We start from the raw sequence: 13465 nt of genomic DNA on the forward strand, positions 1-13465 counted from the left end.
AATTAAGAAAATGGTAATAGGAACATACATATCGATAATTACCTTAAATGTACATGGATTAAATTCTCCAACCAAAAGACATAGACTGGCTGAATGGATACAAAAACAAGACCGGTATATATGCTGTCTACAAGAGACCCACTTCAGACCTAGGGACACATACAGACTGAAAGTGAGGGGATGGAAAAAGATATTCCATGCAAATGGAAATCAAAAGAAAGCTGGAGTAGCAATTCTCATATCAGACAAAATAGACTTTAAAACAAAGACTATTAAAGAGACAAAGAAGGACACTACATAATGATCAAGGGAGCAATCCAAGAAGAAGATATAACAATTGTAAATATTTATGCACCCAACATAGGAGCACCTCAATTCATAAGGCAAATACTAACAGCCATAAAAGGGGAAATTGACAGTAACACAATCATAGTAGGGGATGTTAACACCCCACTTTCACCAATGGACAGATCATCCAAAATGAAAATAAATAAGAAAACACAAGCTTTAAATGATACATTAAACAAGATGGACTTAATTGATATTTATAGGACATTCCATCCAAAAACAACAGAATACACATTCTTCTCAAGTGCTCATGAAACATTCTCCAAGATAGATCATATCTTGGGTCACAAATCAAGCCTTGGTGAATTTAAGAAAATTGAAATTGTATCAAGTATCTTTTGTGACCACAACACCATGAGAAGAGATATCAATTATAGGGGAAAAACTGTAAGAAATACAAGCACATGGAGGATAAACAACACACTACTTAATAGTCAACAGATCGCTGAAGAAATCAGAGAAGAAATCAAAAAATACCTAGAAACAAATGACAATGAAAACACAATGACCCAAATCCTATGGAATGCAGCAAAAGCAGTTCTAAGAGGGAAGTTTATACCAATAAAATCCTACCTTAAGAAACAAGAAACATCTCAAATAAACAACCTAACCTTACACCTAAAGCAATTCGAGAAAGAACAAAAAAACCCCGAAGGTAGCAGAAGGAAAGAAATCATAAAGATCAGATCAGAAATAAATGAAAAAGAAATGAAGGAAACAATAGCAAAGATCAATAAAACTAAAAGCTGGTTTTTTGAGAAGATAAACAAAATTGATAAACCATTAGCCAGACTTATCAAGAAAAAAAAGGAAGAAGACTCAAATCAATAGAATTAGAAATGGAAAAAGAGAAGTAACAACTGACACTGCAGAAATACAAAGGATCATGAGCGATTACTACAAGCAACTATATGCCAATAGAATGGACAACCCGGAAGAAATGGACAAATTCTTAGAAATGCACAACGTTCCGAGACTGAACCAGGAAGAAATAGAAAATATGAACAGACCAATCACAAGCACTGAAATTGAAACTGTGATTAAAAATCTTCCAACAAACAAAAGCCCAGGACCAGAAGGGTTCACAGGCGAATTCTATCAAACATTTAGAGAAGAGCTAACACCTATCCTTCTCAAACGCTTCCAAAACATAGCAGAGGGAGAAACACTCCCAAACTCATTCTACAAGGCCTCCATCACTCTGATATCAAAACCAGACAAAGATGTCACAAAAAAAGAAAACTACAGGCCAATATCACTGATGAACATACATGCAAAAATCCTCAACAAAATACTAGCAAACAGAATCCAACAGCACATTAAAAGGATCATACACTATGATCAAGTGGGGTTTATCCCAGTAATGCAAGGATTCTTCAGTATATGCAAATCAATCAACGTGATACACCATATCAACAAATTGAAGGAGAAAAACCATATGATCATCTCAATAGATGCAGAGAAAGCTTTCGACAAAATTCAACACCCATTTATGATTAAAAACCCTCCAGAAAGTAGGCATAGAGGGAACTTACCTCAACATAATAAATGCCATATATGACAAACCCACAGACAACATCACCCTCAATGGTGAAAAACTGAAACCATTTCCACTAAGATCAGGAACAAGACAAGGTTGCCCACTCTCACCACTATTATTCAACATAGTTTTGGAAGTTTTAGCCACAGCAATCAGAGAAGAAAAAGAAATAAAAGGAATCCAAATTGGAAAAGAAGAAGTAAAGCTGTCACTGTTTGCAGATGACATGATTCATAGAGAATCCTAAAGATGCTACCAGAAAACTACTAGAGCTAATCAATGAATTTGGTAAAGTAGCAGGATACAAAATTAATGCACAGAAATCTCTTGCATTCCTATACACTAATGATGAAAAATCTGAAAGTGAAATTAAGAAAACACTCCCATTTACCATTGCAACAAAAAGAATAAAATATCTAGGAATAAACCTACCTAAGGAGACAAAAGACCTGTATGCAGAAAATTATAACACACTGAAGAAAGAAATTAAAGATGATCCAAATAGATGGAGAGATATACCATGTTCTTGGATTGGAAGAATCAACATTGTGAAAATGACTCTACTACCCAAAGCAATCTACAGATTCAATGCAATCCCTATCAAACTACCACTGGCATTTTTCACAGAACTAGAACAAGAAATTTCACAATTTGTATGGAAACACAAAAGACCCCAAATAGCCAAAGCAATCTTGAGAAAGAAAGAAGGAGCTGGAGGAATCGGATGCCCTGACTTCAGACAATATTACAAAGCTACAGTAATCAAGACAGTATGGTACTGGCACAAGAACAGAAATATAGATCAATGTAACAAGATAGAAAGCCCAGAGATATACCCACACGCATAGGGTCACCTTATCTTTGATAAAGGAAGCAAGAATATACAGTGGAGAAAAGACAGCCTCTTCAATAAGTGGTGCTGGGAAAACTGGACAGCTACATGTAAAAGAATGAAATTAGAACACTCCCTAACACCATACACAAAAATAAACTCAAAATGGATTAAAGACCTAAATATAAGGCCAGAGACCATCAAACTCTCAGAGGAAAACATAGGCAGAACACTCTATGACATAAATCACAGCAAGATCCTTTTTGACCCACCTCCTAGGGAAATGGAAATAAAAACAAAAATAAACAAATGGGACCTAATGAAACTTAAAAGCTTTTGCACAGCAAAGGAAACCATAAACAAGACCAAAAGACAACCCTCAGAATGGGAGAAAATATTTGCAAATGAAGCAACTGACAAAGGATTAATCTCCAAAACATACAAGCAACTCATGCAGCTCAATATCAAAAAAACAAACAACCCAATCCAAAAATGGGCAGAAGACCTAAATAGACATTTCTCCAAAGAAGATATACCGATTGCCAACAAACACATGAAAAGGTGCTCAACATCATTAATCATTAGAGAAATGCAAATCAAAACTACAATGAGATATCATCTCACACCAGTCAGAATGGCCATCATCAAAAACTCTACAAACAATAAATGCTGGAGAGGGTGTGGAGAAAAGGGAACCCTCTTGCACTGTTGGTGGGAATGTAAATTGATACAGCCACTATGGAGAACAGTATTAAGGTTCCTTAAAAAACTAAAAATAGAACTACCATACGACCCAGCAATCCCACTATGGGACATATACCCTGAGAAAACCATAATTCAAAAAGAGTCATGTACCAAAATGTTCATTGCAGCTCTATTTGCAATAGTCAGGACATGGAAGCAACCTAAGTGTCCATCAACAGATGAATGGATAAAGAAGATGTGGCACACATATACAATGGAATATTACTCAGCCATAAAAAGGAACGAAACTGAGTTATTTGTAGTGAGGGGGATGCACCTAGAGACTGTCATACAGAGTGAAGTAAGTCAGAAAGAGAAAAACAAATACCGTATGCTAACACACATATATGGAATCTTAAAAAAAAAATAATAATTGGTCAGAAGAACCTAGGGGCAAGACAGGAATAAAGATGCAGACCTACTAGAGAATGGACTTGAGTATATGGGGAGGGGGAAGGGTAAGCTGGGACAAAATGCAAGACTGGCATGGACATATATACACTACCAAACGTAAAATAGATAGCTAGTGGGAAGCAGCCGCATAGCACAGGGAGATCAGCTCGGTGCTTTGTGACCACCTAGAGGGGTGGGATAGGGAGGGTGGGAGGGAAGGAGGTTCAAGAGGGAAGAGATATGGGGACATTTGTAGATGTATAACTGATTCACTTTGTTATAAAGCAGAAAGTAACACACCATTGTAAAGCAATTATACTCCAATAAAGATGTTTAAAATATATATATATATTCAAAAAATTTTTTTTAAAAAGATGTGGTACACATATATGATGGAATATCACTCAGCCATAAAAAAGAATGAAATAGTACCATTCGCATCAACATGGAGGGACCAAAAGATTATCATACTAGTGAAGTGAGCCAGACAAAGACAAATGTCATATGATATTGTTTATATGTGGAATCTAAAGAAAAAATGATACAAATGAATTTATTTATAAAACAGAAACAGACCCACAGACAGAAAACAAACTTTTGGTTTACCAAAGGGGAAATGGGGGAGAGGGATAAGTTGGAGGTTTAGGATTAACATATACACACTACTACATATGGAGTAGATGATTAACGAGGGCCTAGTGTATAGAACAGGGAACTATGCACAATATTTTGTAATAACCTATGGGGGAAAGGAATCTGAAAAAGAATCGATATATATATGTATGTATAACTGATCACTGTGCTGTACACCTGGAACTAACACAACATTGTAAATCAACTATACTTCAAAAAAAAAAGATAAATTTCTCCATTAAGTATGACATTTATGATTGGGTCTTAATAGATACACATTATCATGGAGGGTTCTAGGACCAAAGCAGGAAAGAAATCCAGAACATCCTATCTGGGTTAGATATTTTGCTCTAGAAAGCACAGGGGGGAAAAAATGTGCCGTAGCAAAACAAGATGCTGAGCAAGCTGAACTGGATGGAGCCCTTGCTGGGCTAGGTTGATGAAGAGCCTCCCTCTGGCTTTGGCTGCAAGATAGTCCCATGCTTTCTGCTGCTAATGAGGCCTATTCAGGAGGAAGAAGAGGAGGTTTCTGTCCAAAGAAAGAGGAATGGTTACAGATCATTTGAATGGGTACAGATCATAAATGTCTATGCCCTGATCTTAGCAGCCAGTTCAGACCGTGATTTTGCAACTGAGAATTATTCACATGGGAATTTCCACCACTCCTAAGACTGGAAGGAAGCTCCCCAACCCAGAAGGAGGCACAAACCCTAAGAGCTTACAGACCTCAAAATGTCAATCCTCTATTCTACAGTCATTGTCTGGAGGACTGCTCATACCAGGAAAAAAAAAAAAAAAAACCACAGTAATTCAGCCCCAAGGCAGGGTGAGGTCCTGGGCAGAAGAAAGAGGCCCAAGAGAGAAGTTCATTCTGGCACCTGCTGGCCCTGCTCTTCACCCCTGGAAGGCAGAGATCCTGCAGGGGGTCCTCACCCTTCTGGTCCTCACAGAGACCAGAAAGGCCAGCAGAGGAAGGGCGGGCCCTCTGCACTCACAGGATTGAAATCAGCTAAAAGAAAGCGCTTTCATGTCTGAACCAGGGTTTCTCACCTGGAGACAACCACAGATCTAATCCTAGCTCTGACATTTGCCAGATTAATAATTTGGTCAAGTTTCTTAACTTCTCGGAATCTCCTCATATGCAAAATGGAAATAGTAATTACGTGTCTTATAAGGTTGTTACAGGATAAGCTATCACAAAGTCTAGTGCTTAAAAGCAAAATTATCAACAAATATAGTGTGCCCATGTCAAAATTCTTGTTTGAATTCATTAATGAGAGAAACAGCAAAGAAGGTTTTTAAAGCTGGTTTGAAGAATATTTGAGAATACATAAAGACATTCAGGAAAGGAACGCTTAAGTAAGATTCTTAATTTAAATATGACTCTTTTAACTTTCAATAGGGTGATAAAAATTAAAACAGGGGTTTAACATCTCTACCAGGCTATAAAATCATATTACCCCATCAAGCAGATATATAAACTGCCTACTTCTTTATCCACTGTGACTTGTTAATCAAATATACTGTGCCGACCATGTTACATTCCCCAAGAGTGCCAGACGATAGAAGGTTAACAAGTAGCAAGGACTTGCTTCCATTCAGGCAGACTCTAGCATGAGATCAAAGATTTAAGCAATCACCAGTTTGTCTTTCTCTAGGTTTGAGATGATTTTTTTCCTTTCACACCAACAACTAGAAGGAGCCCAGTAAGTGTTAGCAGCTTTCCCTCCCCTCCTCAGCCCATATGAAATTAGGGTGAATTCCCTAGGTCAGGAGGCCAGAAGGTAGGCTGGTATCTGGACCCGACCAGAATCATTCTGGCTCCCAAGTGGAGGGATGTACGGGGAAGTCTTTTCCACTGGAATAAGCTCTGTGTTCAGCTGCTAGACACCAGTTGCCCAATTCCAGATACTCCCCATGCTCTTTAAGACTTTTGTCACAACTGTGAGACACTTGGCTGAAGTCAGGAGTCTTGGGTGGAGAAGTGGGATTTCAGACAGGTCATACTCTAAGGTCCCAGAAGTCTCAGTGGCCAGATCTGCCGCAATTGGTGAGCCAAGGTCTACTTTGTGGGCTCAAACATTGCATGAGGTTTCCTGCTAAACCACTTATTTCTCAACTTCCCACCGCCTTGTTCTTCTTTTGTAGCTGGGGAAACAGGAAACCAAAACATCTTGCTCTGTGCTACAAGCTCTGTCTGATTCTGCCCAGTAGGTCCTGTAATGGCACAGCCTTGCTTGTAAATTACCATCTGCAAGCCTGGCTACTCCACGGACCTTCCAAGGATGGCCTCCCTCACCTCCATCTCGTTCTCCAGGTGGCCAGTGCCAGCTGGGCCACGTCCCATGTCCAGCCATGAGCCCAGGTATCAACCATTTGATAGCTCCAGGTCAATGCAATTCTTCACAACCAGTGGCCCATCACTTATGGTGAAACTCCAAAGGGCACTCTGGGCTACCTTCTGCATGGTCCTCTGAGAGGACTCAGAGAAAGCAGACTCATTGGACTTTCAAATAAAGGCAAACAATTAATAATGGTAAATCTCCCCCAAAGGATCCATTAACAGCAAGTCTAACAACGCATTTTCAAGGAGAGAGAAAGGCACTGTGATATGTTGCCCCTCACACACACACACACACACACACACACATACATACACACCACCACCACCACCATCAATGTGGATAACTGAGGGGCAGAATCAGGTTGCTCCCTCCTTTTGAGCATTCACCCATTATATTCCCTAAATATTGAGTGAAGCCTGGGATGCTGCTTGGTGAACCCTGCCAACCCTTCCTGTCTTTTTTTGTCTGGGCCATATTTGCGCCAGCAGTTCAACTTTAAAGGTGCCTCTGAGAGCTGCATGAGAGTTTCCTCAATGCAGAGAGTGTGTTCACACTCCTGAATTAGGTGGAAGCACTTGCTTTGGGAAATAGATAAAGTGATCCTTCAGGAAAGCTGAAAAGGAAGTAATTTTGTCCCTAGCCTTCCCAGGCTTGCCCAGAGGAGCCCATCTCCATATCTGATAACTAGACCCCCCCTATCCCATTTTATGTCCCAATCTTAGTTCTCTGCTGGCTGCCAAACATTTTCACTGGTACGTTAACTGATAATAAAACTGGTTGGTAATTAAAGCCTTGGTCAGTGAATAAGGGTTTAAGCTGTTACCTTTCCCTGTTCATTTGCATTTCTATATAAGTAAAGTCTACTACAAAGGAAAAACCCTGTGATCTGGGGTGAGTAATCTTCAGCATTGTGATCCAGTTCATCTGAGTGGCATTTTGTTGGGTGGGGGAGGGACTTGCTCCTCCTGGGTACAAAGCACTTCTGTCTTCTCCAAAGATGCCCTCCTTCCCCCACCCCCACCCCTCAGGGTTGGGTTCCTCTTCAGCCCAGGCTCCTGGGGTCAGAGGCACACAATCATCCCAGAGAGGGTTGAAGGGCCCCTACTGTTTATGCAGAGGCTCAGTGCCTCATGCACACAGTGGGACCCCAAGCCAGCGTCCATCTCCCAGGACATAGTGCACCCCGAGCTTCACAGAGCAGGAGCGTTGTGAAGGGGTAGGGATGGCAGCAGAGAAACTGATTTAGGCCTTAGCAGCACACGTCCCCACCAAGTCCGGCCACACACAGAACAACAGTAGAAATACTCCACCTTTCATTACTAAAATCCAGCAGCCATGACAAGTGTTCTTAACCTTTTAGGGGCCTTTGGACCCTTTTTTAATAGTGAAAGAGGGGTTTCCCTGGTGGCGCAGTGGTTAAGAATCCGCCTACCAATGCAGGGGACACGGGTTCGAGCACTGGTCTGGGAAGATCCCACATGCAGCAGAGCAACTAAGCCCGTGCGCTACAACTGCTGAGCCTGTGCTCTAGAGCCCGCAAGCCACAACTACAGAGCCCACGTGCCACAACTACTGAAACCCACTCGCCTAGAGCCCGTGTTCTGCAACAAAAGAAGCCACGACAAAGAGAAACCTGCGCACCGCAACGAAGAGTAGTCCCCCTCACCACAACTAGAGAAAGCCTGCGCATAGCAACGAAGACCCAATGCAGCCATAAATAAATAAATAAATACATATTTTTAAAAAATAGTGAAAGACTCAGAGGAATGAGCTTCTACATATACACTCAAAATGATGCATTCAACTTTGATTCCATTCCAGAGATATACCGTAGACCAAGGTAAAACCCCTGGTGTAGAGATTCTGGTGACAGCTCCCAACCCCCTTCCCCAATACTAACACCACCGCCCCATCACCTAAGTGGGGACAATAGAAAATGTCCCAAGGCACAGCATGGAAACTCAACTTGGGAGTTGGGTTCTGGTGAGAGGTGCCCATTCATCTTCTGGCCCTCCCATTTCCCCAGACCCTTGGAAATCCAGAGTAATGATGGGGAGATTATTTTAGATAAATCACTGATTACCAAAGCATTCACCCCACAGGGAAGCATTTGAGTACCCTATTCTTTGAGTTGATCTTTATTAATGTATTAGCCTATCTGCCCATTCCTTTATTATTTAATCACGTTAGGAGGTTGGGAATGGAGAGAGAAGGAAAGCTTCCAAAATCTCTTAAGGAGAAATTACAAGTGTAGAGCCAGGGGGCTTATTAGTGTTACTTAGTGTAGAACTCTAAGCATCCACTTAAAGTCACACCACACATAGAATCAATCTCTCTCTTTCTCTCATACACACACAGACACACTTCTACATAGTTATCTCCCTAATTTCCTAAAAGTTACATCTAAGATAATTAGCTGGAAATTACAACTTAGAGAACACTATGAGCTTTCCTTGCGTCACCCTGTTCTCATATCACCCATTTGAGAACAAGTAGGAAAATCAACAGCTATAGTGTGTTGGACTTTGTAGAATCCTTAAGTCAATGGAACCCATGACTCAGGACCGTGGGGCTGGAAGAGCCTTGGGAATCATTTAGGGAGAACACGGGGAAGAAAGCAGACAGGACTCGTGAGAGATGGAGAGTGGGGGCAACAGAGGTTTGTTTTTCTTCCTTGGGTTTTCCAACCCTCCCTCCAACCCCCAGGACCCTCATTCCACAAGAGAAAAGCAAGAGACCAAGAGAGGCCTGAGGTATCAATTACTTTATTACTCTGAAGGGACAAGTCCAGGGGACCAGCCCCAGGGCTCTATAGCTCTGCTATTTGTGAATGTCTTCGTGGGCTGCCAGGCCCACCTTTATCACCAGTGAGAGGAACTCCCGGAAGTTAAGTGCGTCATCCTCATTGACGTCCAACTCTTTGAACCAGGTGTCTGCATCCTTTTTCTGTGAAGATTGGAGAGAAAGAAGCCAGAGTGTAAAGATCTCAGGGAAGCTGAGGCATGGCTGGCTGCACAGGGCAACGCCAGGGACCAGTGACCCAGGGTGTCATCAGAGCCGGGCAGAGACCCCCGACCACACCCAGCCCCTCGTCACCTCCAAAAACTTGGGACACTCCGTCTGTAACAATTTCTTCAAGTCATCCCTATAGATGGAGTGGTAATTCCCTTTCACCAGGGAGTACTTGTGGTAGACGTCAACGAGGCAGTTCATGGCACTCTCCAGGTCCGTCAGCATGGTGCCCAAGGATTTGTCCTACCTGGAAGACAGAGCACACGGGCAACCCTGGCATGGGGATGGTGCCTAAGGGGACACTCTGAAGGCTCATACTCCAAGGGATGGCTCTGTCCTGGATGGCACCATCCAGATAACTAAACCCAGCATAGGCTATGGCTATGATGGGAAGTGGGGGACGATGTGGATGAGGGTGTGGAAGGAAGCAGGGTACACACACACACACAGTTACTGCCAGCTCTCCCCATGCCCCCAGCCGCTGCCCAGGAAGGGCCCAGCTTGGGAATCAAACGTGCCCTCACCCAAAAAATACTAGAGCACTCGGCTCCTTCTTCAGCCCCGGCTCACGCTTCTCTTCCGGGAGCCCTGGACTCAGTCCAGACCTCCCCGAGCTTTCTCTCCCCTCCTCAGAGAAGGCTGCTGCACTCCTCAGCCCTCCCCAGGGGAAGCCCAAAGTGTGGGACAGACTGGGGCAGTTCCACTTACCAGGTCTCCCCAAAACAGAGTTGACAAAAGACATGCAGGGCTGAGTGTCGGCTCCCTTTTATAGCAATGAGGCTTGGCCGGCTGCCCAGGGCCTCAGGCCACTCAGAGGCAGCTGCTCCCTTCGAGGATTGCTACAGCCTCTGGTTTCCCAACAAGGTGAATGGGGCAATAACTGCACAGAATGAAAAGTTCTGATGCGGAGCTTGGAGCGGGGTGGGGGGAGCACAGGAAAGGTAGAAGGAGGAAAGCTTTTGCCGGGCAGTGATGCCCAGCAGGAGAAATCAGGAAGACGGCATGGTGAGGCCTCCTCTTGTAAGCTGCTAGCAACCCCTGGCTTGGTCAACCAGGATGCCCACTCCTGAGTCCTTCCCACGGTTGCTGTGGCTATTCCCGTGGCTAGTGGCCAGTCTGTGCATCTCTGAAATGGAACTGAAGTTGAGTGCATCATTTTGAGTGCATGAGTATAAGCTCATTCCTCCATAGCTTTCATCACATTCTCAAAAGGGTCCAAAGGCCCCTAAAAGGTTAAGAACACTTGTCATGGCTGCTGGATTTTAGTAATGAAAGGTGGAGTATTTCTACTGTTGTTCTGTGTGTGGCCGGACTTGGTGGGGACGTGTGCTGCTAAGGCCTAAATCAGTTTCTCTGCTGCCATCCCTACCCCTTCACAACGCTCCTGCTCTGTGAAGCTGGGGGTGCACTGTGCCCCAGGAGACGGATGCTGGCTTGGAGTCCCTCAGTATGCATGAGGCACTGAGCCTCTGCATAAACAGCAGGGACCCTTCAACCCTCTCTGGGATGATTGTGTGCCTCTGACCCCAGGAGCCTGGGCTGAAGAGGAACCCGACGATGAGCGGTGGGGGTGGGGGAAGGAGGGCATCTTTGGAGAAGACAGAAGTGCTTCGTGCCCAGGAGGAGAAGAGGAGGTGGCCAATTCCCCCCGGATTTCAGGAGGACCAAGTCCCTCTCCCACCCAACAAAATGCCACTCAGATGAACTGGTTTCCAACACTGAAGATTTGTGGTGCATTTCTCTTGCTACAAAGCCCTTCGGACTCACATAGCCTATTAAGATACTGAGAACATGCCTATCAGGAAGGCGGGGCAGAGCCCACTCAGTCTACACACACAGAAGTCAAGCCCCCAGGAAGGTGAAGTGATTCCTCCAGAGTTTCCCAGTGCAGATGTGTCAGAGCCCAGACCGGATCCCAGAGCATCAGGCTCCCAGAGTGTGATCTGACAAGAACATGACTCTGCTGAGAAAACTCCTCCCCTCTCTCCCTCCTTCATGCAGTCAACAAATATTTACTCTGTGCTCCTCCAAGGCCTAGGCCATCACGGCCTCCTAGGGGAAGTAGATAGGATTAGCCTCTCTCTCCTTCATGTTTCTACAGCCCTTTGGGCTCCACTTTGTCATTAACTTTATAGCTGTGTGACCTAGGGCTAATTACTTACCCTCTCTATGCTTTAGTTACATCAATTATTAAGTAGAGATTAAAAATAGAGTCTACCCTCAGCCTACAGAATAGGAGAGAATATTTGCAAATCATATATCTGAGAAGGGATTAATATCCAGAATATGGAAAGCCTACAACTCAACTCCAAAAAAAACAAACAACCCAACTGAAAACTGGGCAAATGTCTGAATAGACATTTCTCCAAAGAAGACATACAAATGACCCATAATCACAGGAAAAGATGCTCCACCACACTAATCATTAGGGAAGGCAAATCAAAACCACAATGAGATACCACCTCACACCCATTAGAATGTCTGCTGTCAACAAAGACAGAAAATAACAAGTGCTGAAAAGGATGTGGAGAAATTGGAACCCTTGTGTACTGCTGGTGGGAATGTAAAATAGTGCAGCCACTGTGGAAAATTATGGTGGTTCCTCAAAAAATTAAAAACAGAATTACCATATGATCCAGCAATTCTACTTCTGGGTATATACCCAAAATAATTGAAAGCAGTCTCAAAAAGATATTTGTACACCCATGTTCACAGAAGCATTATTCACAATAGCCAAAATGTGGAAGCAACCCAAGTGTCCATCCACAGATGAATGGATAAATAAGTGTGGTATATACATGCAATGGAATATTATTCAGCCTTTAAAAAGGAAGGAGATCCTGACACATGATACAACATGGGTGAACCTTGAGGACGTTAAGCTAAGTGAAATAAGACAGACACAAAAAGACAAATACTGTATAATTCCACTTATATGAGGTACCTGGATTAGTCAAACTCACAGAGACGGAAAGTAGAATGGTGATTGCCAGGGTCTAGGAGGAGGCGGAGGTGGGGAGTTATTGTTTATTGGGTGCAGAGTTTCAGTTGCGAGATGATGAGAGTTCTGGAGATTGGATGCACGACAACGTGAATACACTTAACAAAACTGAACCGGACGCTTAGAAATGGTTGCAGTGGTAAATTTTATGTTATTTGTATATTATCACAATTTAAAATATTTTAAAATTCGAAAGCCTTCCACATAAAAATAATAAAATCTACCTGATAGTGTTGTTGTGAGGATTAATAATAGATGAAAAATATTTATGATTTGTGGGCTTTATTAATTTGCATTATATTTTAATTAAAGTTTACACACACACACAAAAATGTGTGAAGTGCTTAAAGCAGCGCATAGTAAGCAAGCACTGTGTGAGTGTACAGCGTGATTACTGCTCTGTAAATGTGCCTGATTCCCCAGCTGGGCTGTGAACCTTCGAGGACCCTGACTGGCTCATCCATCTCTGCCTCCCTGGGACCCAGCACAGTGCCTGGCATATACTATAACAGCAACAACAATCAATAAGAACAAACAATAGCAAAATAATAGCTAGTATTTACTGGGTTCTTACCATACACCAGGAATCATTGCAAGTGCTTTACTTACATCAGTCC

General features: G+C 42.9%; 1 protein-coding gene across 2 annotated transcripts in view; it reads right to left on the reverse strand.

Moving 5' to 3' along the window:
- Window positions 1-9592: 9592 nt before the first annotated feature.
- The window catches only part of S100A8 (S100 calcium binding protein A8), a 148151-nt gene continuing 144278 nt past the window's right edge, over window positions 9593-13465 (reverse strand). The window contains exons 1-3 of one of the 2 annotated variants that reach the window (XM_059901904.1): window positions 10556-10576; window positions 9932-10094; window positions 9593-9781 (exon numbers count right to left, since the gene is read on the reverse strand). In XM_059901904.1, the coding sequence (XP_059757887.1) occupies window positions 9656-9781; window positions 9932-10072 (267 nt within the window). In that variant the 5' untranslated portion in view covers window positions 10073-10094; window positions 10556-10576 and the 3' untranslated portion in view covers window positions 9593-9655. Of the gene's footprint in view, window positions 9782-9931; window positions 10095-10555; window positions 10577-13465 lie in introns of those variants that run through there. The other variant, XM_059901914.1, reaches the window with a different exon arrangement.

Source organism: Balaenoptera ricei, chromosome 1 (assembly GCF_028023285.1).
Source record: "Balaenoptera ricei isolate mBalRic1 chromosome 1, mBalRic1.hap2, whole genome shotgun sequence".
Classification (NCBI taxonomy): Eukaryota; Metazoa; Chordata; class Mammalia; order Artiodactyla; family Balaenopteridae; genus Balaenoptera; species Balaenoptera ricei.